The sequence below is a fragment of the Paroedura picta genome, chromosome 1 (genome assembly GCF_049243985.1).
Source record: "Paroedura picta isolate Pp20150507F chromosome 1, Ppicta_v3.0, whole genome shotgun sequence".
NCBI lineage: Eukaryota > Metazoa > Chordata > Lepidosauria > Squamata > Gekkonidae > Paroedura > Paroedura picta.
Window position 1 is genome coordinate 27087327 of NC_135369.1, and position 27694 is coordinate 27115020.

Consider the following 27694-nt stretch of genomic DNA (forward strand, 5'->3'; position numbering starts at 1 on the left):
AGGGGGAACTGGCCCACATACTGTACAATGGATGTTTTGGATATGATTTATCCTCCGAATTAATTGTATTTTTACAGTACTCCCAAGCACAGGTGCATTTCTCATTTCCTCACATCCATGGTGTTTTCCGTATAGGCTTCTGTTTAATTCTTGGGTTTTGGTTGTGTTTGTATAGCTATGTGTGGCAGATTTTTTTCACTCTGCTAATAGGCCACCGAAGTGTCTATGTAATCTGCTTTTGAACTCTGGTGCTGGAGAAGTCCCTTGGACTGCAAGGCGAACAAACAGGTCAGTCCTAAAGGAGATCAGCCCTGCCTGCTCCTTAGAAGGCCAGATCCTGAAGATGAAACTCAAATACTTTGGCCATCTCATGAGAAGGAAGGACTCCCTGGAGAAGAGCCTAATGCTGGGAGCGATTGAGGGAAAAAGAAGAAGGGGACGACAGAGAATGAGGTGGCTGGATGGAGTCACTGAAGCAGTCGGTACAAACTTAAATGGACTCCTGGGAATGGTAGAGGACAGGAAGGCCTGGAGGATCATTGTCCATGGGGTTGTGATGGGTCGGACACAACTTCACAACTAACAACATGTAATCTGCATACAGAAACATGTGTCACCTTCTGTATTGTACCTTTTTAGTGTTGGTAAACCAATAATGCCCTGACCTGGTTGGCCCAAGTTAGCCCAATATCATCAGATCTTGGAAGCTAAGTGATATGACAGCCATCTTCAAGTGCTTGAGGGGCTGTCATATAGAAGATGGAGCAGAACCAATGGGTTTAAATTAATTCAAAGTATTTCCGTCTAAACATCCAGAAGAAGTTCCTGACAGGCCAGTTCCTCAGTGGATCAGGCTTCCTCGGGAGGTGGTAGGTTTTCCATTGTTGGAAGTTTTTAAGCAGAGGCTAGATGGTCATCTGACAGAAATGCTGCATTTATGAATATAGGCAGTTTGTGAGTGGGTGGGCAGAAGGGATTGTGTTGGTGATTGGGTCTTGTGGCCCTTCCTTGCATGCCCAGGGAAATGCTGATTGCCACTTCGGGGTCGAGAGGTGAATTTCTTCCAGGCCACACTGGCCAGGAATTCTGTTTGGGGGGGGGGCAGGGAAAACTTCTGGGCATGGAATTGGGGTCACAGTGGGTGTGCAGGTAGTTGTGAGTTTTCTGCAATGAGCAGGGAGTTGGACTAGATTACTTTGGCCATCCCTTCCAACTCTATGATTCTAGGGCTGGCCCCGGTTAGCATTTGGATAGGAAACCACCAAGGACATCCAAGGCAAGCAATGGCAAACCACCTCTAGATGTCTCACACCTTGAAAACCACTAAGGCTGGGGTAGTCAAACTGCGGCCCTCCAGATGTCCATGGACTACAATTCCCAGGAGCCCCTGCCAGCGAATGCTGGCAGGGGCATCTGGGAATTGTAGTCCATGGACATCTGGAGGGCCGCAGTTTGACTACCCCTGCCCTAAGGGGTCACCATAAGTCAGCTGAGACTTGACAACACTTTGCATGAACACACACACACACACACACTCACACACCAATAACAGACCAGGAGCAGAGCTAAAGAAGTTGCCTCCTGTATGGCATTTTGGACCTCAACACAGCCAATGCTAGGGATCCATCCCTTGATCGCACACCCGTTTTCAGTGTTGTTGAACAAGCTGAGACTTGCACACACAATAGAATAATAACCATATTCAGAGAAACAATCAGCATCATTGTTACAGCACGGGCTGTGTCAGAGAATGTGTGTTGATAAAAATAGGTTACAAAAATTCAAATTAAGACATAATAATATTTTTTATAACCCGTCCTTCCCAGCTGGCTCAGAGCTGGTAACAAGAGGGGAAAAAAAAAAACAAAATAAATTATTTACATGGATAAAACAGTCATTATATATTTTAAGTTAAAATACATTATTAAAATAGACTGTTAAAACTATCTCCTTAAAAAAAACTTACAAAAAAAAGGAGGGCGGGTAATTTCTGTCAAGCTTGGGTTGATATTTCCTCTATTCCTGGCCTCAGCCATAGACTGTTTTGCAGGTCATCCTGAACTGTTGAAGCTTCTGATCTCACCAAGAGAGCATTTCACCAGATTGGGCCCAGGACCAAAAAGGCCCCGGCCCTGGTTGATGCCAGTGTTACTTGGACTGGCGAACCTGGGGATCCTGAGCAAGTGATGGTCAATAGATCTTAGAGCTCTTTGGGGTGGGGGTATAGTGGAAGAGGCACTGAGACAGCTACTTATATATAGTATATGGGAAAAGTCATGGGGAAACAGATGGAAGTTTTATGAAGACTTCAGAATGAGCTCCTGGGATTTTGTCCCATAAAACTTCCTTCCTAGGCTTTGAGTCTTTGGCCTTCGTTCCTTTTTGTCTCATCCTTCCTGATACAAAACCAGCCGGCAGCCAAAGCTGGCCCAATAGCACAATCAACCAGAATTTCTGAGAATGGCAATATATAAATTAAATAAATAAGCAACCAAAACTGTTGTTTGGGACAACAGCTGCACAGTAGTATTTAGGGGAGTGGAAGAATCTGTGACTCAGTAGAGAGCAACTGAGTTGCTTCCAGAGGGTCCTGGGTTCAGTTCCCCCAAATCTCCAGCTAAAAGGATCAGATAACAGATGATGTGGGAGAGCTGTGCCTTAGGCTTAGACCCTGGAGAGCTGCTGCCAAGGGTGGGACCCGAGAGGCACCCATTAAGTAGCCACATGTTGTCTGAGAGTGCATTAATATGAATGAAAACTGTGGAAACAGGGGCTGCCACCAAAGAGAAACCCATAGCCAGGAGAAGCATGGTGCCATATAAAGTGTCGGAGCGATGTTAAACATTGTGCTGTCACCTCATCCTGCCTGTTTCAGTTCTGCCGGCAGCCCAGTGTGGATAAGGAATCCTTCAATGGTGCAAGGAGGCCATTGTGTGGAACTACCCATTATGGAATTCAGCCTGGGATAAGAAGCAAAGCTAGACCGTCTCCGCAGTGATCACAGGACAGTGTCCCCATCGCGTTTACTTCCCAGAGCCCCCTGAGGCATTACTCAGAAAGGGTAGGAGAGCCAAGACCGAGAACTTCAAGCAGGTGAGGAATGCAGAGGGAAGGAGGCCTGAACTTTCTATTGGCCCGGGGCAAGAGGCAGAGGAGGGAATTAGGGTGTATGTGTTGAGGAGACAGTCTGCCATCTGGGTCCCTCGTAATCTTTTGCAGAAACATCTTCCCACCAGACACATTTGTGTGTTCAATATTTCATGTTTGTTTACAAGCTGTCAAAACAGAAATGTGACTGCGTGTCTGCCGAGGAGATGCCACGGCCCACGTTCCCCCTCCTCCCCCTACCCCGCTCCACATGCTCATGCATCGTGGACTAGGTCTGCAAAGGAGTGAGCCGTGGGTTCTTGATGCAGTGGCAGAAGTGGGGAGCAAACACAGAGGTTGGAACTGGGATTAGGCTGCTACTGATCATCATCTGATTACATTTTCTTCATGGGTTTTATATTTGGTTGGGTGAGCATTGGGTGAGCCCTGGAAGCCTGACGGCACATGCCTTAAAATAAATATTGCTGGGTCATTTTCTCTGTTCCTTGCTTTCCTCTGGGCAGAAGTGATCACCAGCAGGCCTGTCGGCTTGTTCCATTGGCGGTCAGAGGATACCCGAGAGCATAAGGGAATTCTTATTCCACAGACAAATCAAAGAAGAGCACACTGTTTAATGAGGTTCCACAACACCAGCCAGCCAAGGCGGAAAAATCATTTCTCCATAAAATAAACAAGTTGGTGGGACTTGGATAGCCTCAATTCACTTGGTGGAGCACCTTCAGACCCGTTTTTCTTCATAATGTGCAGGGGGGATCCTCCTGACTACCGTGGGATGCTGGATCCCAAAGACTCACTGTGGATTTAATTCAAATGAGTAGCCATGTTGGTGCTTGCACTCGAAAGCTCACGCCTTGAATAAATCTTTGTTGGTCTTAAAAGTGCTACTGGACTCTAATTCTATTGTGGATTTAATGATGTGTGCAAACATGTGAACTGCTGTCAAACTGCAGCAAGGCAAGGGAGAAGCAGAGGTGGTTTGCCATTGCCTTCTTCTGCAGGATCTTCCTTGGGGACCTCTCTCCGATTGTGGCCCTGGAGAGAGCAGACAAGGTTGGGCAATCCCAGGGGTGGCCAAATTGTGGCTCTCTGAGAAATGCTTTGTTCTATGACTGGTCGGTGGTCCCTGGTCCCGAGAGATGTTTGGTCTCAACTAGGACCAGGGCATTTTCTGTCCTGGCCCCTACCTGGTGGGATGAGCTCCCGGAACACATCCGAGCTCTGTTCGATCTAGCACAGTTCCGCAGGGCTTGTAAAACAGAGCTCTTCTGCCAAGGTTTTGGTTGGGGCCAAAGTTAAGTAACTTGGACCATAAGGAAGGCCGAGCGTCAAAGAATTGAGGCTTTTGAATTCTGGTGCTGGAGAAGACTCTTGCGAGTCTCTTGGACTGCAAGGCGGAGAAACCAGTCAGTCCTAGAGGAGATCAGCCCTGACTGCTCCTTAGAAGGCCAGATACTGTAGCTGAAACTCAAATACTTTGGCCACCTCATGAGAAGGAAGGACTCCCTGGAGAAGAGCCTAATGCTGGGAGCGATTGAGGGCAAAAGAAGAAGGGGACGACAGAGAATGAGGTGGCTGGATGGAGTCACTGAAGCAGTCGGTGCAAACTTAAATGGACTCCGGGGAATGGTAGAGGACAGGAAGGCCTGGAGGATCATTGTCCATGGGGTCACGATGGGTCGGACACGACTTCGCACCTAACAACAACAACAACAACAACAACCTATTCCACGGCCCCACCCATCTACCTACTAGTTACTAACATTGAGAGGAAGAAGCACTCAATCACTGCCAGCCCCTCACCTGCTCTGAGGGATGAGATGCCACTGCTGATTTTAACCTGTTTGTGCTAATGACTTTAAAAATTAATTTAAACTGAAATTGTATTTGTTTTAATTTACTGTATTAAGCTTCTATGTTGGACACCACCCCAAGTCAGCCAGCTGGATAGGATGGTTTAGAAATCCAGTCAATAAATATACAATAAAGTTGACACTCAGGGGCCTGATTCAGACTGGGACTTCCCAGTGGGAGGAGTGTGTGTGTTATTTGTCTGGCTGTCCATTTGCCTGTCCATTCATTCATTCATGGATGGGATTTTTAGGCTGCCCTTCTCCTGCAATGGTCTTGTGGATGTGCCACACCTCCCTTGCACTGTTCCCCTGGCCTGGAAAGACCCACAGAACTGCTAAGTGGCCCCCTAGCACAAACCCACAAGTCCCGCATAGGTAGGGAAATTGACTTTGGTTGCCTGGAGATCAGTTCTAATTCTGGAAGATCTCCAGGCCCCTCCTGGAGGTTGGCAGCCCTGATTCCACTTCATGGTGGGGAGGGAGCTAGAATCCTGGCAGGCCACAGGAGAGAGAGGACAGTGAGCCCACCCCTCCCTGTACTGTGCTGGCTGGTGAATCTAGTTCATCGTATTTATATCCTGCCTCAGAGGCAGCTTGCAAAACCAGAGTTTCCGACCCAGGCAGATGGCAGAGAGGAGATTTGCAGCTTCGGCAGCCCGAGTGGTCTAGAAACAGCCACAACACTCGGCCACCTGTACACATACCAGTCCTCTTCAAGCAACTGGCTGGAGCAGGCTGTACCTTTTCAAACAAATCGTTTTAGAAAAGTCACTCCTGCATCAGGTTTTTACATTACGACCATTCTGATTCTCTTCTTGGGAAGGGGATGGGGGAGTGTTTTATTCAATGGTGAAGATGTATAGCCTACCTTCCCATCAAATGATACAACCGATTGGAAGAAAGAAGAGAAACACACTCATTCCAGAGCACCTGCAGCTCTGGACTTGCCTGCACAACACATGATGTTCCAGCCTCCTCGGCTCTCTGCTGCTCCTGGTACTGCTGGGGCTGAGTCTTTTGCAAGCCCAGAAGAACAATCTCCTCTCAGGAAGGGTGTTAGAGATTTGCAGAAGAACCATCGCAGTAATTTCCCTATGCTGTCATTTTTAAAGGGGTTCCCAAGTCTCTACCATGCATGGAGGAAGTTAGCCTGTGGTACAGTCTTATGTGCAGAAACAGGGCTTCCTTTACCTTTAACAAGCTTTTAATCTTATCCCAGTTGAATTACTAGAGGCCTTTTAACTTTTAGATCTCTTTCATCAGCCCCCGACAACGATCACTTTCAATGTCTCTCTTCAATCCAAAGATACTAGACGGATTTCTCCTTATTACTTCAGAGACACTTGAAAGGATTACCCCATATAATGCATAACTCACCAATAAACTTATGTTGTGAAAACTCATGAGCACAATCAATATTCAAGATGTAGGAGGGAAAGAGATAGGCAGTCTCTGTCGTGGCCAATAGCTCTGAAGGTGCTCAGATGACAACCTATGTGCTTGCACACTGGACACCTCCATGCACCAGCTGCTAAGGAGATGCAGTGTGTGTGTAGGGGGGGGCTTTCCCATCATGCCCGGCTTGTGAGCTTCTCGGGACAATATGGGTAGCTGCCATTGGAGGCAGCATTGGGCTCAATTGGAACTGAATCTGACCAGCATTGCTTCTGCCTCCCAGCCCAGGTTGTGAGCAGGACAAGCCCACCCAACCCCGGTGTCCGTCTGGCACCATGCGGAGCAGCCCTCTCAGACCTCTGACCCTGGAACCAGCCGCAAAAATCCTCTCAGATTAGCACCGTGTTGCCCTCTGACCTCCCCCTTTGCTGGCCTGCTGAAGGCCTGCTGTTCCTGACCTCTCCAGCTCAGGCGAGCACAAGGCATTAACCTGCCTCCCAGGATCACTAATGACAGCAAACGAACTCCACTGCGTATGTCTGGCCTGGCCCAGGGAGCCTTAAGAGCCCGCCAGCGGCACCAGGAGGCCTCCCTCCCCTGGTGCGCCTTTCAGCTCCCTTCGGATGTGCTTTTAGCGACTGGCGAAAAAGTGCTGCCGGTTTGAGGGAACTTGGAGCAAGCTCTCTAGTGCAGGGGTATTCAACCTATGGTCCTCCAGATGTTCATGGACTACAATTCTCACGAGCCCCTGCCAGTGTTTGCTGGCAGGGGCTCATGGGAATTGTAGTCCGTGAACATCTGGAGGACCAGAGGTTGACTACCCCTGCTCTAGTGTATGGCAGCAGGAGAGCTATGACCCCAAACACAGGGTTCCTTGCTCCGAAAACCAAGGGCAAAGGTTTTCACTGAGAAGGCTGGATTCACCCCGGGCCTTCTGGCTGCTTCAGACTTCTCTACAGGGGCTTCGTGGGATCCTGAATCGCCCCTGAGGGCATCTTTAAGGTGGCTTTGGTGGCATGATCTTTCCGAGGCATGAGTCTGACCTTGGGAGCAGAGCACAGGCTTTGCATGCAGAAAGAGGGCCTCGAGTCTTACCCATTCAGAAAGGCTCTTGGGTTGCAAGTCCTTTCTCCCACTGAGGCCGGGGGAATTGCTGCCAGCCACCACAGGCAGCACTGCAGACAGGACGATTCAGATTAAGGCAGCTTCATTTATTTGTAAATCCACTCCCTCCGGTGTGAAAAGAATGGCTCCAGCTTAGTCTGCCATGATCCCTGTCCATCAGCTGATGAGCAGAAACTCCCGGCAGCTGAATCCTGTGTGCCTGCTGAATGCCGAAGGTACCAATGAGACTATGGAGGGAGAAAGGGCAAGAGTGATGCTTCTTCTGCCACAACCCCCATCAAGAAACGGAGAATGGGGAAGGGATGTGGGAGTGCAGATGGTCCCAGGTTCTGCCCCTGGCTTTTCCAGTTAAAGGGTCTGGCAGGAGGGGATGTGGAAAACCTCTGCCAGAGAGCTGCTGCCAGTTTGAACAGACTAGGCATCCAAACCGTCTTGAGCCTAGGAGCATCTTTGGAATTTTGACTCAGCAGGTACAAAATGGCTGCCTCTAATCTGGAGAACCAGGTTTGATTCCCCACCCCTCCTCCACCTGCAGCCAGCTGGATGACCTTGGGCCAGTCCCAGTTCTCTTAGAGCTGTTTTCACAGAGCAGTTATTAAAGTTCTCTTTCTCTCTTCCCCCCAGGGTGTCTGCTGAGGGGAGAGGAAGGAAAAAGGTGTTTGCAAGTTGCTCTGGAATTTCTCCGGGGAATGAAAAGAGGGGCATAATGCAACATTAAAAAAAATTGTTCAGCCATTTATAATTTCAGAACTCTTGTTGGGCAAAAACCCTACCAACTCCCAGCCTTTCAAAAAAGCAGTTAGGGGCACCATAGCCCACACTGGATCCACCCTGGGCCTCCTCAGAGTAGATCATACTATCCTTGATGGACCACTGGGTTCATTCAATATGAAGTGTGCATGTGGAGACCTGGTACAGTAAGTGTTCCCCTACCCCCCACCATCCACTTTTGCGTGGATAGATGCAGGTCTCTACAGCTGTGGCTGAGCCCCCTGAAAATGTCCTTGACTCTTCCAAGAAGGCTTGGGCCGACTGGCTTGCCAGGTCTTCTTCTGCTTTGGATTCTTCTTCTGCCTTGGATCCATAGCTGGGGAGGGGCAGGGGGAGGCGCGCCTGCAGGAGAGGGTCTTGCGTATTCATGCCCTGTCCTGCCAGCGCCCTGCAAAGAGTTTTGGGATGAGAAGGAAATGATGAAATCACAGCAGGGGCTGCCGAATGCCAACAGACAGCGGGAGTAAAGGCCAGCCAGCCTCTCTTCGAGGTCGTCCCAGAGAGTGGTCTGGGAATGCATCCTCTCCCCCCCCCCCATCTGAGGCAGAAGTAGCCTGACCTTTCCCCTTTCCTGGCACCGCTGACCTCCGCCTCGCCCCAGGAGGGGCCCAGCCTTCCCCGTCACTCAGCCCTCGACTCCTCATTAGGCCCTGACACAGCCTCAAGGACACCACGGGGGCCTTTTGTGGCTTCCCCTAATTATCTAGTACAGAAAGACTCAAAGTCAGCGCCCTTTGGGGGCCTGCAGAGCAGCAGTCTGGAGCCAAAACACTCCAGAAGAAGCTGGCCTGGGCTTGAGCTGCAGGACAGGACGGGCCTCCACATGGCATCCCCCCAGCGGCAGTCCAGGAGAAGTCAGGAGCTAGAGGACAGCAGTCTTTGCAACCCACCCGACAGGGAACAGGGCTGTCCCCTGGTACCGGCCCCTTTGCTAAAGCAAGTCTGCAGCAGGAAACCCCGTTTGGGGTTCAAAGCCAGCCACAACCCTGTGAGGTAGGAGAGAGCTCTGAGAGGACTGGGACTGGCCCACCCAGCTGGCTGCATATGGAGGAGAGGGGAATCAAACCTGGCTCTTCAGTCTGCCCCTCCGGGGTAGTCTGTGCAAACCAGTTCAACCTCACCAGAGGAATAAGTATGCTTATATCACCTCCTACGCCAGGAGAGGGGCGGCAGCCCTAGTATGTCTAATTTTAATTGTAAATTACTGTTGATTTCAATGTTTTATGTTGATGGTGTTTATCCTGAATGACCATTGTTTATTTTATACCTTTGGAGAAGGGCGAGCTATAAACAAATTACTATTACTGTTTTAATAATAACAACCACCACCACCATCTGCACCAAGAGCCGGCTTGGTGTAGTGGTTAGGTGCACCAATTTCTAATCTGGTGAGTCATTCCCTTCACATGCAGCCAGCTGGGTGACCTTGGGCTCACCACAGCACTGATGAAGCTGTTCTGACTGAGGAGTAATATCAGGGCTCCCTCAGCGTCACCCACCTCACAGGGTGTCTGTTGTGGGGAGAGGAAAGGGAAGGTGACTGTAAGCCACTTTGAGCCTCCTTTGGGTAGAGAAAAGTGGCATATAAGAACCAATTCTTCTTCTTCTACCTCAAAGGTGTCTGTTGTGGGGAGAGGAAAGGGAAGGCAATTGTAAGCTGCTTTGAGACTCCTTCAGGTAGAGAAAAGTGGCATATAAGAACCAACTCTCATTATTATTAACTATTACACCACAGTTGGTTCTCAGATATTTTCACTGGAGATACCAGGGATGGAGCCTGGGACCTTCAGCATGCCATGCAGATGTGCTTACCATTAAGCCCCCCACATTCAACTGACTAGCTTTAAAGGCTGACCCACAGATCTGTGGCTGCTGTATCCCCCTCATCTGACTTGGCCTCTTCCCACCCCTGCCTCTAAGTGCAGGTGCCTGTGATATTTTCTGGTGAGGTTTTCACCGCCTCCCCTCTCCCTCTCCCTGGTTCTGCCAGACATTCACGGAGAGGCACAAGGTGGGACGGGACTCATTTATTAAATATTTGGCAGATGACAGAACATGGCTTCCAGTTTACAGCTATTGAGATCCCCTCCCCAACATGTACAGTCTCTCCCAGATATTTTAAACAATTTTCGTATGAAACAGTCACACGCATATGCCATTCACGCGCACACATACACTTATGTACACGCACTCACGCACATACAGAGTGGGGCCCCAGTTGTGAAGTGGAAGTATTACAAATAGCACCCCCCCCCCAAAAAAAAATCAATTTCTCTATCCAGGACCGAGCTGGAATTTGGCGCAGTTTGTGGCAGGTGCTGTCAACCTGCAGTGCTAGTGGTCACTTAAGACCCATAATGGGCTTGGGCTCGCCACAAGGAACACACACACACATACCCATCATGAGCTGCTGATGTGCCCAATCTCTGAACATGCTGGCAAAGTAGGCCCTTGCAGAAAACAGGTTGGCAGCCGCACAGTGCTGAGAGGACAAAGCTTCCTAAAGCTTCCCTGATAATCAAGCTTCCATTTTCACTGGGGATGAGGGGGTGGGGGCCCTGCTTCCTGTTCAGCCCCTCTCCTCCACAAGTGACCCCTGAAGCCTCTGGTCCTCTTGGTGGTGCCCCAGTTCTGTCGCTGGAGTTTGTTATGGCATTTATGCAAGTGATGATGCAGCAACCATGATGGGGACTCTGGCAGACATAAACTGCATCACCTGAGCAAGACAAGGAGCAGGCTGCTTTGCCTGTTGGGGCTAGATGCCACTTCCCACCTGGAAACCGGGATTTCCTGTTTCCTTGGTATCCAGCCCTCGCGTGCTCCCAGCCGGAAACGGCCAGCCACATTCCTCCACAACACAACCACATCTTCCTGTCTCCTGCTGCAACTTCCAAGCTACCAGGCCAAACAGCCCATCTAACTTCCCAGCAATTGCGATTCTTAGTAACATGTAACTTGCCCTTTGGGCACTTCCCCCCAAAAGTGGGTCACGAAACATACTTTGCAAAACAGGCAGTTTCCTTTAACTGGCTAGATCTCTCTGAAGTGCAGGCCTGGGGGGGTGGTGGTGGTGGTGGTGGCAGAGACTGGAACCCTGCTGCCCTTTAGCTCAAGGTGGTGTTTGCGAAACAGCCCCCTAAAAGGGAAGGGAGGAAGCGGCAACAGCCCTCTGCTAATCCAGACTCTTATGCCAAGTTCCTGAGATCTGCCGCAGCTGCTGAGACTCAAAAGCTACTGCTGTGTCCGGACATCCTTTCCGGTACCTGCTCACACTTGGCAGAGACCCTTTGCTTTGGTGCCTCACTTGCACTGAGCTACCATGGCACAAAGATTGGAGGAGGAGAGGAGGAAAGCCCACCTCTCAATCAGGGCTCCGGTGTGGCATGAGTACCCCATGTGGAATTCACACCTTGCTGCTCTGTGCCTTTTCTTTTGATAAGGAAATACACGGCACTTACTCAGCTGTGGGACTTACGGTCACAGGATGTATCAACAGCCTCTAAGCTTAGATGAGCTTAAAAGGGGATTCAGCAAACCTACGGAGGAGGAAACCGTAATGTCAGTCAGTTGCTTGGGAGCCATCGTGGTAGGGGTTGGCTCCGGGCCTTGTTTGTTGGCATTCCAAGCCATTGGGTTGGCTGATGTGGGAAAGAGGATACTAGACGTAGGGGAACCAATGGTCCGACCCACAGCACGCTTTTCATGCAAAAAAAACAACAACAAGACCCATGTTGGGTGGAAAAGCTGGCTGAGGGTTAAACCTGTGGAAGGGCCCCTTGTCACAAGTCTCTTGAAACTAAGGTTGGATTGAGGTAACGGGGGTCAAATTAGCCTAGTCACTTTCTTTTGTTTCCAATCCAAATGGTCAAAATGGCCACGTTCTTAAGAAGCTGAGACCCCTATGAGAGTAATCAGTTATGGCTTCCACGCCCAAACCCACCCAAAATGGCTCTGCCCTGCCTCTGTTCCTTGACCCAAGGAACCCAGCGAAAATACCAGAATTCTTTACCAAAAGAGCTGGCAATTTTTCTGCTAATCCCCAAAGCAGCAAGGAACCTACCAGTCCCTCTCCCTTTTATACTTCCAGCATCTTCTTCAGGTTCTGAGGGAGTGGAGTGCATGGAAAAGTATGAAGGTGCAAGAGGGTGGTCCAATGGTAGGAGCAATGGAAAGTGCCCGTAAAGTCACAGCCAATTTATGGCAACCCCATAGGACAGAGGTGGCCAAACGATGGGTCTTCAGATGTCCATGGACTACAGTTACCATGAGCCCCTGCTAGCAGGTAGGGACTCATGATCATTCTAGTCCATTGACATCTAGAGAACCACAGTTTGGCCACCCTGCTGTAGGGTTTTCAAGGCAAAAGAGAAACATTTGTCATTTTCTGCCTCTGCTTCATGACATGGCCCTTCATTGGTGGTCTTCCATCTAAGCACTAGACAGGGTTGACCCTGCTTAGTTTCTGAGATATGATGAGATCTGGTTGACTTGGACCGTGCAATAAATCAAAGTGCTAAGCAGTTTGTGTCTCTTTATTCGGCATATCAAACAGGTCAAAATGCCAAAATGAGTCTCTGGATTAGAACAATATCTGTTTTCAATCCCTTCATCAGTTGTTGTTGTTGTTATCCGTTCAGTCGTGTCTGACCCTTGGCGATTCTATAGGAAAGTCTCCACCATGTGCCCCTGTCTCTGCTTCTTTTAGTTGGTTCATGGTCATCCCTGTGTTGCCTTTGATCGTGTCAACCCAGCGGATCCTTTGACGACCACGTTTCCTTTTGCCACTGACCATGCCGAGCATTTATAATTTTTCTAGCGAGTTTGATCGCATGATGTGTCCAAAGTAAGTGAGCTTTAGCTGTAATCTCTTCCCTTCTAATGACATAGTTGATTTGCTCCTCTCTAAAACTGTCTTGTTGGTAACTTTGGCTATCCATGGTATTCGCAGCATTCGTCTCCAACACCATAATTCAACACCCTTCATCAGCATGAGTTGTGGAGAGAAAATCGAGAGCCATTCCGCACAATGGGCAATTGCTAAATCTGAGTGCTATTGAAATGCGCTGCAATAAATAGTGGCAGGTCTCAGTAACGCACACAGCCGTTTTTCGCGGGGAAAAGGCGCTCCCACTAGAGCTGTTCTTGTAACGCACAAGTTTCCAGTCTCGCCAAAATTGCAACAAAGGAGGCGATATTTTTCAGTGCTTCCTTCCACCCCTGGCCGTCAATCAAACAGAACAGCCAATTAATGGTTGTGTACGTGCTTCCCTTTAAAAACTATTTAAAAAAAAACAACCCTGAAAACAGCTGTAGCAATGCATACGTTCATTCGATGGCGTGGTAGCTGGCGCTTAATTGTTTACATGCTCTTAAAGTAAAAAAAAAAAATCCCCCCCGTGCAATTTCTGGCCGAAATTACGGGCATTGTCGAATATGGGGCTGTATTGTGCTCAGAAACTTTACTTGTGGAGGGATTTCAGCCAAACAAGCATCACTTATTCGTTGCTTTTGCCAGTTTAAGGGGGGGAAAAGTGGTGATCCTGACGCTGGAAGCTTGGGTGCGAGAGCTTGCTACCGGTATACTGAGAACGCACATGTCTTTTTCGGATGTGTTGCAGGTTGTTCTCAAGAGTCTAGCGGTTTTTTTTACGGGGCATCCACTTTTGTGGATTCCCCGAAAAGCGCTACAACGAAGCAATTTTTGCGGGAGTGTTGCAGGAGTGTTGCAGATTGTGCACTGTGTTGTGTGTAATGTTAAAAAAATAGCGTTACATAATGATAAGACTTCAGCAACATTAATGCTGTGCAGGATGGTCCCGAGACTGATCCCTTTACAAATGAGCTGAGCTGAATTTGCTAAGGTCGTTCTGAGAGGATTTGAACATTGTAATAAAACCTGCAGACAAGGGCCGGGGGGGGGGGGGGTTAGTTGTGATGACTAAATCTGATTATGATTTGAAAATGTTTAAGCAACTGAATGATGTTAAGTATTATAAAAAGGTGGAATACAGCTTATTTTCTGACATCAAGAGAACTATAAGAATTGTGGTACACGAAGGTTTGGGATTAGATTATATTTCTTTATATGAAGCTCAATTTTTGGAAAACAAATATCCTTCTATCCCACATATATACTTATTGCCCCAAATCCATAACAATATTAATCCAGCCCCAGGAAGACCTATAGTGGCACAAAGGGGTCCCATTTTAGAGCCCCTTTCTCAATTTTTGGACTTTCACCTACAAAAACCACTACCTGCCTCTAACTCTCTGCTTAAAGATACGACTCATTTCCTAAATCTATTGAAAGTGGTCCAGCAGGAGCAATTATGGTTACTTTAGACATTCTTTCATTGTATACAAACATCCCCCATGAGGAAGCAAGGCTGGTGGTTGAGTAATGCTTCAACTCTTGAACTGAACATCCTCCTGCTCACTATATGTTAGAACTATATTTCTTTAAACAATGTCGACCTGCATTTATTAGCTACAGCTGTATTGCACCTGTTTGATTACTGGAAAAGGTTCTTATTGGCATACTATGAGCAACTTTGGGGTCCCAATGCAGTGTTAAGTATCACGGGGACCTCCATGTCTGTGATGACCCTCTATGGCTGAGGGGAATAAGGTAAAGGTATCCCCTGTGCAAGCACCGGGTCATGTCTGACCCTTGGGGTGACGCCCTCTAGCGTTTTCATGGCAGACTCAATACGGGGTGGTTTGCCAGTGCCTTCCCCAGTCATTACCGTTTACCCCCCAGCAAGCTGGGTACTCATTTTACCGACCTCGGAAGGATGGAAGGCGGAGTCAACCTTGAGCCGGCTGCTGGGACTGAACTCCCAGCCTCATAGGCAGAGCTTTCAGACTGCATGTCTGCTGCCTTACCACTCTGCGCCATAAGAGGCTTTGGCCGAGGGGATACTATAAGGTAATTTCTACGTTTTATAATGAAAAGGCATATTTATATGTAGTTAGAATTTTGAACAACTTGTATATGATTTTTGAATATTGGTTCTTTTCTCCATAAGGTGTTTGTTACATTAGTATTTTTTGAAAAGGTATGAAATATGTTTTATTAAATATCATTTTGATGTATGATGAAATACTGTATACTTACGGCTTATGCTTGCACTTAGGCAATGCCACTCAGGAAGGGATCAAAGTCTCAGCCAGCAATGAGGCTTCAGAGCAACAAAATGCAAGGTCTGCATCCAAAGGCAGCCCAGAGAGACAGCTGGAGAAGAGATACAAATTCTGCCTCTTCTCTAAAAAGGAATCTGACCAAGGGGAAGGCAAGAATTGAAGAACATTTGGAGAACAGAACAGACCCCATTCACTGGAGAGGCTGGAGGCAAACTGTTGCATGTGAACAGATCTTCAGAGAGTAGATCTTCTCTAGCAGTGCTGCAGAGTTTGACTGCTGGGCATCTGCAACCTTGGAAAATAAGCTGCAAAACACACTTCAGATTTCCCATGTAGTGCATGTAAAGTGGAATTCTTGCAGGCTGGATCAATTCAAAGATCTTTTCTGATGGAACTTGGCCAAAAGGGAGTGCGGATGAGGTGCGGAGGGCCAGAAGGCCATGCAATTTGACCCACCCTGGCTCCACTAATGGGCTGCTTTGTACTTCTGGGGGCCTTGCACTAGGCCCATGTTGAAGCCTCAAGTTCTGGCTGAATCACTTGCTAAGCACACCACAATTCCTGTCCTCTCCAGATACTTCTGAGTCAAGAAGACCGATTTCTGAACCGGCAAACTGGCCAGAGGAGGATGCTGGGCTTAACAGCTCAGGCTATGGACTTCCCCAATGAAGCAGAGCCATTTCTCCTTCCTTCCTCATGCTGCAGGGTAACAAATTGGCTGTTTGCGACTGTGAAAGCATCTGAACCAACCCAACGTTCCAAACACCATACAGATGCTCCGCTCTACGGGAGGGCTGACTGCAGCAACCTGGCAAATGATTTCTGCACATGCTTGCAGGCACTCTCTTCAGCAGGCTTGCCAGCTTTAAAAAAAACAGGCGATTTAGGATGCAAAGCCCCACCAGCAGCTTGTGAAAGACTCCACGGTGGGCTACTGAGAACAGACGTGGTTGCATCTGGGGTGCAGGGACACCTTCCCATAGTGAAGTTCTCAGTGGCACGAGCCCATCGGAGACCTTCGACCTTCCACAGGGTCCTGATGACCTTGGAGGCGACCACCGGCTCAGTGGCACACCTGTCCTGTGTCCCCAAGGGCCGCAGGCGAGAGGGGGCAGGGAGAAAAGGGAGTTGTTCCCAAATGCCTCCAGGAGAAAAGGCCGGGTCAGCCGCCAGCTGGCTCTAAATCTCCCACCCTCTCAGGCAGGCTTACAGGCTGGCAGGGAGCCAGGCCACCAGCTCCTTTGGCTCCGGTAATGTAAAGCATCTGGCTCCGTTGCTTTGTAGGCTAAAATATACGGCGCTGCGGGTGAAGCGATCCAGGAGCATGGCACTGAGGGGTCACTGTGCAACAGACCACGGAGGGCTGCAAAGCCTCACTCATCCATCTTGTCAGGGCTTGACCGAGAACAGACACCCCGGCCTTCAGCAGAAGTGGCTGTGTTTGCTGTGCTTGCTTGCTCAGGCGGTGGAGGGCATCGCGGGAAGGATGAAAAACAGCCACAGCAGAGTCTTCTCCTCCACCGAGGACAGTGACGAGCTAGCAATGGCTCAAAAGGCAGCACCTTTCTGGTTGCCACTGGCTGTTCACTAGCTGCTTGGATCGCCCCAAGGAGAAACGCTCCCTTTCATAGGGCCAGCTCCAAAGGGGGCAGCGAGGTGGCCAAGTTAGAACTTTGAGAAGTGGCCAGTGGCAGGCTGAAGGCAGGGACTCCCGCTCAGCACAGGGCTCCGGGCTCCCCCAGAAGGGATGGTGGGAGATACTGATCACTATTACAGACCTTACAGTAGGTGGGGGATACCCAGGGTAACAACTCAAGCAACCTGCTTGCCCTTCTAGCTGCTGCAATTCCTCCTCCCAAGACAAGGATTCTGTTCCATCACATGAGCTGCCTGCAGCACACTCTGCCTGCTCCAGGTGCAGGAAGGTGCCAGATGGGTCTGTTTCTGAATGGTAAGCACTGCAAACCACCTGTGGCTTAAGGAAAACAAAGGTGCAAACAGGAGAGAATTGTTACCAGTGTTGCCCATTTGCAGCAGAGCATGCTGTGCTGAACCCATCTACTTCAGGCAACAAGGAGGTCTGGAAATTCAGACAGCAGTTCCTAAACTCCACAGGAAGTGGGAATTGTCCTCCTTTTGTCCTTTTGCAAGACTGAGGCAAATGCGTCTCTTCTCCCAAACTCTCTTTGCTCTGTCCCAAATTCCCCAACTGAAGAATCTAGTTAGACAACCAGGCTGATGTGGAGACTCACAGGGCTGGTGACATTTTGGACCTGGATACGGCTCTTTGAAAACGTTGCAGAGTTTCACAATTCTGAAAGCTTGCCAGAAAAGACGTCACATGGTCGTGATAGCATTAGCATACATGGCTTCAAAAATTAGATTCTCAGAGGGGAGGGGAAGGGAGGGCCCATCCCTGCCCACCAATGGCTGTTTGCCATGAGAGATAGGAATGAAAACTCTAGAGGCAGGAAGGAAGCCCATCTATGACTTAAGCCCAGGAGAAAGCAAAGAAAAGCTGCATTTGGGGGAAGGGGGAGCACCTGGCTTCATCATGACTGCTAAGCTAAAGGTCCTCAGCCAAGGTACAATCTGAATTTGCCAGTTTAAAAGGATCGGTCTCATCTCATTTCTGGATGCAGATTTTGCTGAGCTCACAAGCTGTGTTTCAAAGCTAGTTTTGGAGGGTACATTTTTCATCAGCCGCACCTTTCTTTCCGAGCTGGAGCCGGAACAGGGGCTATGTGTAATGGAGAGATGCGGAGCCTCCTAGCTTGGAGTGTCTGGAGCCACAGGCCTTAAGTCCTTTTGGCCAAATGTCTGTGCCTGGAATGGATTCCCCACCTGCCCCCCTCCAGCTCCCCACACAGGAGAAGCACAAGGACTTCCTTGGCTGCTTCTGCGGAGGCTGCAAGCAGACGTCCTGAAACAAGGCTATCGGCACTTCCCTCTTCGCCTGACAGCCCATCCACAATATTTAGGTTGGACGAAGTCTCTGGCCAACACAGCGGCTTACTTTCTCTGATAGAGACCCAGCTTGGTGTCGTGGTTAGGAGCGCGGACTTCTAATCTGGACAGCTGGGTCTGATTCCCTGCTCCTCCTCCACATGAAGCCAGCTGGGTGACCTTGGGCTGGCCACAGCACTGATAAAGCTGTTCTGACCGAGCGGTGATATCAGGGCTCTCCCAGCCTCACCCACCCCACAGGGTGTCTGTTGTGGGGAGAGGAAAGGGAAGGCAACTGTAAGCCGCTTTGAGACGGGTAGAGAAAAGTGGCATATAAGAACCAACTCTTCTTTTTCATAGATGGGTGGACCTCCTGCCTCTAGAGGTTTCATCCCTACCTCTCATAGTTAACAGCCATGGGTGATACAGACTGCCATAGGGGGGACAAGGAACCAGCAAGCATCTTCCCTCTTTCCCAGCCAGTTCAGGCAGGAAGGCAGAAACTGGCTCCAGGGTTTATAGAATCATGGAAGGTACCTGCAGGGTCATCTAGTCCAACCCCCTGCACAATGCAGGAACTCAGAACTACTTGCCCACCCTCAGTGACCCCAATTTCATGCCCCAGTGATCCCCTCCATCAAAAATCTCCAGAATTCATTGTTCATTCAGTGCTCCCTATTAATGATCATCACTAGCTCCTCTACTAAGAATAACTTCCACAACTTCAGGAAGAAACATGGAACCACTAGGGACTAGAAGAGATTGTATCGCTGTCTGGATCACTACCAAAAAGTGACAACCATCTCTAGTGATAGTACAACAACAGGCTGGAGCAGTCTTTAAAAAAAAAACCTTATGCAGGGGTAGTCAAACTGCGGCCCTCCAGATGTCCATGGACTACAGTGCCCATGAGCCCCTGCCAGCATTCGCTGGCAGGGGCTCATGAGCATTGTAGTCCATGGACATCTGGAGGGCCGCAGTTTGACTGCCCCTGCCCTTATAAGTCAACACACAAGCCAAAGAGCTGCCGGGATGGCCGTCCTGTCCTATGACCAAAGGAGAACTGCCCTAAGTGCCAAGTGCCTCTTTTCCTACTCAAGGATCCCCAACTATTTGGGGGCACCTTTGGAAATCTGAGATGATGTGGTGGGTGTAGCACAAGATGGCTGTCACCGGAAGAGCCAACCACAAAACGGATCATGCCGCTTACTTTCGTCACATAGAGAAAGATCCTTGTTTTGTGGCAGCAACTGCTGCCGAAGCAATGTTTTAAAAAATCTGCACAGCCCAGCAAATCTCCAATGGCTAATCAGTAGCTTTCTTGCCCAAAAGCCCCATCGGGCCCCATCCACCTCCTAAAGAGCGCCAGGAAAGGCATGGGCAGGAGCCCTGGTGCCCAAGGGCATGACGCTGGAGGCCCCTGTCCAACACCCCCTTCTGCAGACAATACATGGGACTGGCTCCACATTACATTTGATGATTTATTGATCAGGAGACTGCAAGGAAGGCGCATAGGGAGTCACCACCTTAGTGCATCTGAATTGAAACAGTAATAAAGGGACCTCTTCAGTTTTACTCTAGCCCTGAGTCACGGTGTATATCAGCCTTTCTCAACCTTTTTACTGCTGAGAACCTCCTGAAACGTTCTTCAGGTTTTGAGAAACCCCAGAAGTGGCGTGATCCTGCAGAATATGGTTAGGAAGCAGAGCTGTCTAAATGCCCAGTCAGGGCCCCTCCCACCCCCTCCAGGCCTATCGTTGGCCATTTTGGAAGAGGAGAGAGATGAGTTGACATGATCATATATGGTCACGTTCCCCCAATACATATTTAACAAATTAAAAAGATTATTAAAAAAATAATTAACTCCCACCCATTTAGGAAACCCTTACAGGACCATCAAGAAACCCCAGGGTTTCACGAAATCCTGGTGTATATGCTAACAATTTTGACTGTGTCCTTTTCATTATTTGACAATACCCAATATATGTCTGGAGCTAACTGTATATTACAATTCATGTATTCTTATACATGCCTGACCACTGAAGAAGGCCAATGCGCCGAAATTCATTTGGTCTAGGCCATTTGGCCCTTGCTTGTTATTTTTAAGAATTGATTGTGTGGTGAGAGACTATTACTGAGGCCTTACAGCATTTTCAACTTTTTTTTTGTAATAAATACATGTATTTTCATATATTTAAACATTTCAAAATTTTCTATGCATTGCAGAATGTCAGGCCATACGTTTATGTTTCTTTAACCGTTTGGGTTCCTTGATTCAATTGCTTTTGGGTTATTTTCCCTTCTGTTTAAGATACTGGCAGGTGCCACGGTGCCCACAAAGCATCACGTTGGGGATCCTTGTCCTATTACTTACCAAGGAAACTCTCCCATGCAATCCTTGCTGAAACCAGCCATGCCTTTCAAACAGCTCCAGTACATTGCAGTGAGGGCCAAGCAAGAGGATGTCCTGTCAGGTGGCATCTTTGGAGCCAGGATCTGCCAGCCTCCTGAGACAGCCTGCCTTGCCTTTGCCTCCTGGAACCTCATTCCTTACCTGCGCTGTGCGACGTGGCAACGCTTCACCTGCAAAGTCCTAAGATAGCCCAACATTCAGCGAGACAGAGAGAGAGAGAGTGGTATTTTTGAACGCGAGAGTGTCTTAAAGAAAGGTCCGTGCTCAGCATTCGGAGGGTGCTGTGCAGAAGGAAACTTGGCTGGTTGCAAGTCTGCTTTTCAACGTGCACACGAGGGGTCGAAGGTCACAAGTGGACGTGCCCATGGCATGATGAGGTGGCAATGAGGCTGCTGGGTAGGCAACTGAGACCCTTTCACAGGAGAGTGGCTTGGCTTTTTGAGAAGCTGCTCCTGGCATTTCTCCTGCAGACTGAGATGAGGCTCTGCCCAATTAGCATGGGAACAGCTATGGAAACAGGACATGCAAACCTAAAGAAGTGCCCCCCCACCCTCCCTTCCCCAGGAAAGCCACTCTGTCTGTCAGAAGGAGGCTGCTTCCCTGCTGGTTGTGGTCTTCACGGCGTCACAATGGTGGATGTGTTGGCTGGAACATGCCTCAGTTGAAGGATGCGGAGACGTCTTTAGAACAGGAGCTCACACCTCTTGACCTGTACCAAGACACAGCAGTGTGCTAAGTCATGTGCTCTGCTGCAGAGAAGTCTACGTAATCTGAAGTAGTTTGAAATTAGTTTTGTTAGGATCCAACCAGACGTGAAGTTTAGCATGAATCTGGTTTGGGTGTCCCTACCCCCTCCTTCTGTTAGCCTAATGGCTAATGCCAAATGTTACAATCATGAAACGATGTCTGCAAGCCCAGGAGCTAAACTAGGCTGTCCAGAGACCCAGTTACCCTTGTGCGTGGCTGCATGATCAGCTACTCCCTGCATGATCAGCTCCTTGTTGGGCAGCCCAGTCTAAATTGGGCTAACCAGCAGAGCCTGAGGGGAAAGCTCTCCCTGCAGGATCAGCTGCTTGGTGGACTCTTTTTGGCAGTCCATTTTAAAATGGGTTGCCCAGCAGAGCCATAACCAGGCCTACTAGCAGAATTAGCTGCTTGGCCAGCTGTATGGGCAGCCTAGTTTACAGGGACCACCCAAAGGAGCCCCAGATGAGCTGCCTCTGAGCTGTTTTTAGCAGCTTTGCCATTGCCTTCTCACTATTTTTTGTTTGGGGTCTATTGGACGCAAACAAATTTTTGTACATCTGAACATTCTACCATTAATGTGATCCTTTTTTTTTTAATCTTGAAATTTTTTCAGATCCAATTGATCCGAACTGAAAAATAGCAGAAAAAGAAATTGCATACCCCAAGTTACAAGCAATAGGTTAATACATTTATCTTATTCGGAACAAATCTGCCCCTGTACCTTACGTTCGACATGATAGCACATATTTTCTTAGAGTGTCCTTTGTACACTAATCTCAGGAGGCTTTATATTTTACCATGTTTGCAAATTCATTTGGACAAACAATCCCATGACTTAGTTACTGTGTTACTTTCTGACAGGGATCCCAATAGAACTCAAGCAGTTGCAAATTGTTTGTTTATTGAGAGCCTAGCAAGAAAGCCCATTGCAAGCAGGAATGCAATGGGCGCTAGGACCCAGGGGACATCAGGAGATGCAGATCTCTCTCTGCGTCTCCCCCTTTGCCTCTTGCTGCGTGTGTGCCTCGCAGCAGGAGGCATACCAGGTAATCAGGGATGGTTTGCAGGAGGGAAGGAGGGCTAGTGTGCAGTTAGGGGCAGCTCCCTCTCTCTGTCTCTTTCTCCCTCCGTCACAGCATGTGCAGCTCTCTCTGTTTCTCTGTCAGCAGCTTGGGGCAGCTCTCTCTTTGTCTCTCTCTGCCTCCCTCGCAGCAGGAGTGATAGGAGGGAATGAGGGCTCGTGTTCGGTGTGGCAGGGCTCTGTGTGTCTCTCTGTCTCTGACGTGTCTGAGAGGAACATTGCTTTAGGATGCTTAGGGCTGATCCTGCGTAGAGCAGGGGTTGGACTAGATGGCCTGTATGGCCCCTTCCAACTCTATGATTCTATGAAAATGGCTAGCCTCCAGGGAGGGAGGAAAGGAGCTGTAGGGGCAGAGCCAATTAGGGTGCAGCCAGTGTCCCTGGCTGCACTCTGATTGGCCCTATTCCAACTTGGACAGCCGGACACGTTCCACCCCCCAGGCTGTTTCACAAATATATAGAGGAACCATGGATAAGGATAAGTGATTAATACCAACTACCGACTGCTGAAGATCGATAGAGGTTTTATTGGAGGAAAGGAAGGAGCATATTCTTCCATAGAGGATAATAACATAAGGAGAGCCCTGCTAGATCAGTCCAGTTGTCCATCTAGTCCAGCATCCTGTCTCACACAGTGATTAACCAGTTCTTCTGGAGAAAATAAGCCAGGGCAGCTAGCTGTTAGACCGTTAGGCAACAAAGGTGTATTAAAGTGTCTGAGACAGAACCAGGAAGTTGTGGATAAGCTGATAAGCTTTGCATTTGTCTTCATTGTGGAAAATGCGGTGCAGATATGTGTCCCTGAGGCGAACTTTTCAGGGAGACAGGTGAAAAACTGAGCCAAAGAGAGCTATGCAGAAATCATTCAGCCAAGTCTTTAAAGAATTTTTAAAAAATTGAATGACTGATTTGTTAACAAAAATAGGCAATTTGTTATCATCAGCCTCTGAGCCAGAAGACCAGAAAACAGCTGATGCAACACCAATTTTTTAAAAGGGAAGATGAGCTGTTAGTCAACGTATCGCCAACATCCACATGTCACCATTGGGCACTGTGCAGTTGCCGAACACTAGCTGTCAGTTGGACATAGACTGGCTGGTCCACGTGGGATAATTGTGGGTGACTTTTGTGATGGAATAAGAAAACTGCTTGTGACGGAGAGAAAGCAATGTCTTCCGTGGAAAAACATCAGGGTCACCCAATGAAGCTGACTGACATTTAAGAGAGACATTATTCTACTTCATATAATGGCTAGTTGACTTGCGGATGTTGTTGCTACTGGTTACGGTGATGGCCACTGGCTTAGATGGATTTAAAAGGAGGCTGGAAAGATTTATGGGTTTACAGCTGGCTGTTCTCCATGATAGCCATTTGGGGCCTCTGAGTCTAGAGGCAGCCTCCTGTCAGATGGCTATCAAAAAGTAATTGTTTTTGTTTGTAATTGTTCCAATTTATTGAAATATATATATACCTTCAATAATTAATATCCAATAGATATTATCTTCTGGCTATGAAAACCATAGAGCAGTTAAGAGACCTCCGTGAAACGCTGGGCCTGAGGGACTGTTCATATGATAAAACCACTGATGAAGAAGGAAACATTGAAAATGGGCTATTGAGAAAAAAAATGCGTTTATCCGGAAACCCGTTTTGGTTTGATTTATGTTTTCATGCCTGTAACATCACATATATGAATGTCTATTGAATATTAATAATTGAAGTTATATTTTTTTCAATAAATTGGAACCATTATAAACAAAGACAGATTACTTTTTTGATGGCCAACTGGTTGAACTTTTCTATTTTAGATACTTCCATTCAACCAGCCCTCTTTTGCACACAGTCAAAACTTTGGAGCAGCCTGCAGGGGAGGGCTGTTTGCCCCCTGCCACCCTTGCTCTTGGCTTCCCTGTGCTGGACAAACTGCTGGCAGGTTCATCATGGCTGCTTTTATGTTAGGATAACTTGAGTACCCAGCTTGCTGGGGGGTAAACGGCAATGACTGGGGAAGGCACTGGCAAACCACCCCGTATTGAGTCCGCCATGAAAACGCTAGAGGGCGTCACCCCAAGGGTCAGACATGAACCAGTGCTTGCACAGGGGATACCTTTACCTTTACTTTTACCTTTACCAAGATATACCCAGAACAGACCCCGCTGTGCTAATAACACAAGTAAGCTCTTTTCCAACCTAATACAAAGTTGTTCTCTGCATGGTCAGTCTGCCCATCTGTCCGTGTGGCCAGAATGGCAGTCAGACCTACAGACTGCCTTTGACATAGTCATAAGAACATCATCTAACCCAGGGCCCTGTGATCGTTTTGAGCTTGGGAGCTCATTTGGAATTCTCACACCCCATACTTGGTGTTGCCATAAAATGGCGGCTGCAGGAACCTGAGCTAGCACTGAAATGGCTGCTGAAGCTTACTTTTAGAAACACGGTGAAGACCCTTCTGCTGTGTGGCAGCTGATGCCAAAACAGCTTAATAAAGATCTGCCCAGCCTACCAAATCTCCAATGGCCAATCAGAAGCTTTGCCGGTCAAAAGCCCCATCTGGCCCTGCCCATCTACTAAGAATATTTGATGGACTCCAGGAAAGGTGTCAGCAGCTGCCATAATGTCCAAAGGCACCACCACTGGGGACCCCTGAACAGGAAGAGCCATGCACTTACTTGGATCAGTAGCCATCCTGGGCCCTTTTGGTTAACCTGCAAAGCAACGGAGAGACAAAACAAAGGTTAACAAAAAAGGTAAAACATTCCAGGTGGTTGCAATACCCACCCAGTCAGCTTCTATTTGAGCAAGTAACTCTCCACACACTCTAAGTGTGTACTCAAGGGGTCTTACAAATCCAGACAAACCATTAGAAAGCATTTGGAAATTTCAATCACAAAGTTAGGTCACTCACACACACACACACACACACACACACACACAGAGAGAGAGAGAGAGAGAGAGAGAGAGAGAGAGAGAGAGAGAGAGAGAGAGAGAGGTTTGCATGGCCCTTCTAAAACCATTAATGAAATGCTTCCATTGGTCTTCTTTTGGCAGAATATTCCGCACATGAAGCTGCCTTTATAACTAGTTAGAACCTCTGCTTATCGAGGTCAGTACAGTTGACTCTGATAGGCTGATCCTTGGAGATGCCGGTGACTGAACCCGGGCCTTCTCCATGCAAAGCAGATATTCTGGCACTGGGCTAGAGCCCCTCCCCAGCAGCATAGCAAACTCAAGAAAAGCTCTGCCCTGCACTGCCATGTTTCTTGCAGGAGGGCACTGGGGCTTAAAGCAAGATGCTCCCCTGATGATCCCAATGGATAGGGAGGCTCCCTAGGGGGGAAAAACCACGACTCGGGTCCTTGAATATGCCAGTGTAACCGTCATGGGAGCTGATCTTTGGAGACAAATAAGCTGGTCCAGGATACTGTGGACCATCTTGCAACCTGGCACCAAGGTTGTGAACATATCCAGCCAGTTGTGCAGCAACAACACTGGCACCAATTTGCTTCCAAATTTGATCCCAACTTTTGATATTAGCCTGGAAGATTAGCCTCTTTCCATAGAAGTTCACATACCAGGGGAGATTGTGTGGGCAGATGGTGCTGATAGTGTCCTCCCCAAGGAAGGTTGATGGGGTCAAGCCATATAGTCCTTCCAGGGGCTGCATGTCTCCTACAGAACCCCCACCCCCTCAGTGGATATAAGAAAAACAAATTATGTGGACTTCTCACAGAGGTTGCAAGAGCTTCCTGTTTTGGTTGACTTTTAATTTGCTATCTGAGTGAGGTGTTTTTATGGCTGGCATTTGGAATCGACCGCACTAATCACAGGGTTTTATTGGGCTGGTTCAATGTGATTAAATTTTGATAACGTAAATAAACACACGCAGAGATATGTGGCTGGATTTTGTATCGGATTTATTCTCCTATTTCTTGATTAATGCTGTTATGCTGAGCCTTGAAGACAGGAGAGGCAGTAGTATGTGTGAAAAGGATCTGGGGGTCTTACACTAAACATGAGTCAGCAATGTGACTCGGTAGCCAAAAATGCCAATGGGATTTTGAGCTGTATTAAAAGAAGTGTAATGTCCAGATTATGGGAGGTAATGCTACTGCTTTATTCTGCTCTGGTAAGACATCACTTGGGAGTATTGTGTTAAGGGCACCACAACTGAAGAAAGATGTAGAAAAACTGGAGTGTGTCCAGGGGAGGGCTACAAAGATAGAGAAGGGTTTGGAGACCAAGTCGTATGAGGAAAGGTTGAGGGAGCTTGATCTGTTTACCCTGGAGAGAAGATGACTAAGAGGTGATATGATAACCATCTTGAAATACTTGAAGAGCAGTCATATAGAAGATGGAGCAGAGTTGTTTTCTGTTGCCCCAGAGGGTCGGACCAGAACCAATGGGTTAAAATTGTTTCAAAAGAAGTTTTGGCTAAAAATCCGGAAGAAGTTACTGACAGTTAGACCGGTTCTTCAGCGGAGCAGGCTTCCTCAGGAGCTGGTGGGTTTGGAAGTTTTAAAGCAGAGGCTAGACAGTCATCTGACAGAAATGCTGATTTTATGAACTTAGGCAGATTGTGAGTGGGTGGGCAGGAAGGGTTGTGCCAGTCTTTGTCTCTTGTGGCCCTTCCTTGCATACCCAAGGAATTGCTGATCGCCACTGTGCGATGGTAGGTAAAAGCTGGATTCTGGAGATTTTTGGTGTGTATATGGGGGAATCACTTGGGCATGAAACTGTGGTCATTGTGGGTGGGCAGTATTTGTGAGTTCCTACACTGTTCAAGGGGTTAGACTAGATGACCCTGGAGGACCTTTCCAACTCTATGATTCTATGAGAGATGGGGTGCAAAGACTTTCAAATAAATAAAAAAATGTGACAGGCAGCAATTTGAATTGTCGAGTTGATACCTGACGCCACTACTCCAAGGAGGGCAGGTTCCCCAGGAGAGGCAGCATAAAGGCTCCCTAACTAAATAAATGAGGAAGGATTTCTTTGCACTCTGGACATTTTAATGGAGGTAGGTTTTAAGAGTGTCCTAACATGGATCTCATCAGATTTCGGAATCTAGTTGGCATCAGCCCTGGTTTGCATTTGGATGGAAAACCACCAAGGA

At 48.3% G+C, this 27694-nt stretch overlaps 1 protein-coding gene across 8 annotated transcripts in view; it reads right to left on the minus strand.

Annotated features, from left to right (window-relative positions):
* Positions 1-19801: 19801 nt before the first annotated feature.
* DTNB (dystrobrevin beta) overlaps positions 19802-27694 on the minus strand; it is a 167743-nt gene continuing 159850 nt past the window's right edge. For all 8 annotated transcript variants that reach the window (XM_077330649.1, XM_077330631.1, XM_077330664.1 and 5 more), the window contains 2 exons: positions 25251-25286; positions 19802-21460 (listed from right to left, as the gene is read on the minus strand). In XM_077330649.1, the coding sequence (XP_077186764.1) occupies positions 25282-25286 (5 nt within the window). In that variant the 3' untranslated portion in view covers positions 19802-21460; positions 25251-25281. The remainder of the gene's footprint in view (positions 21461-25250; positions 25287-27694) is intronic.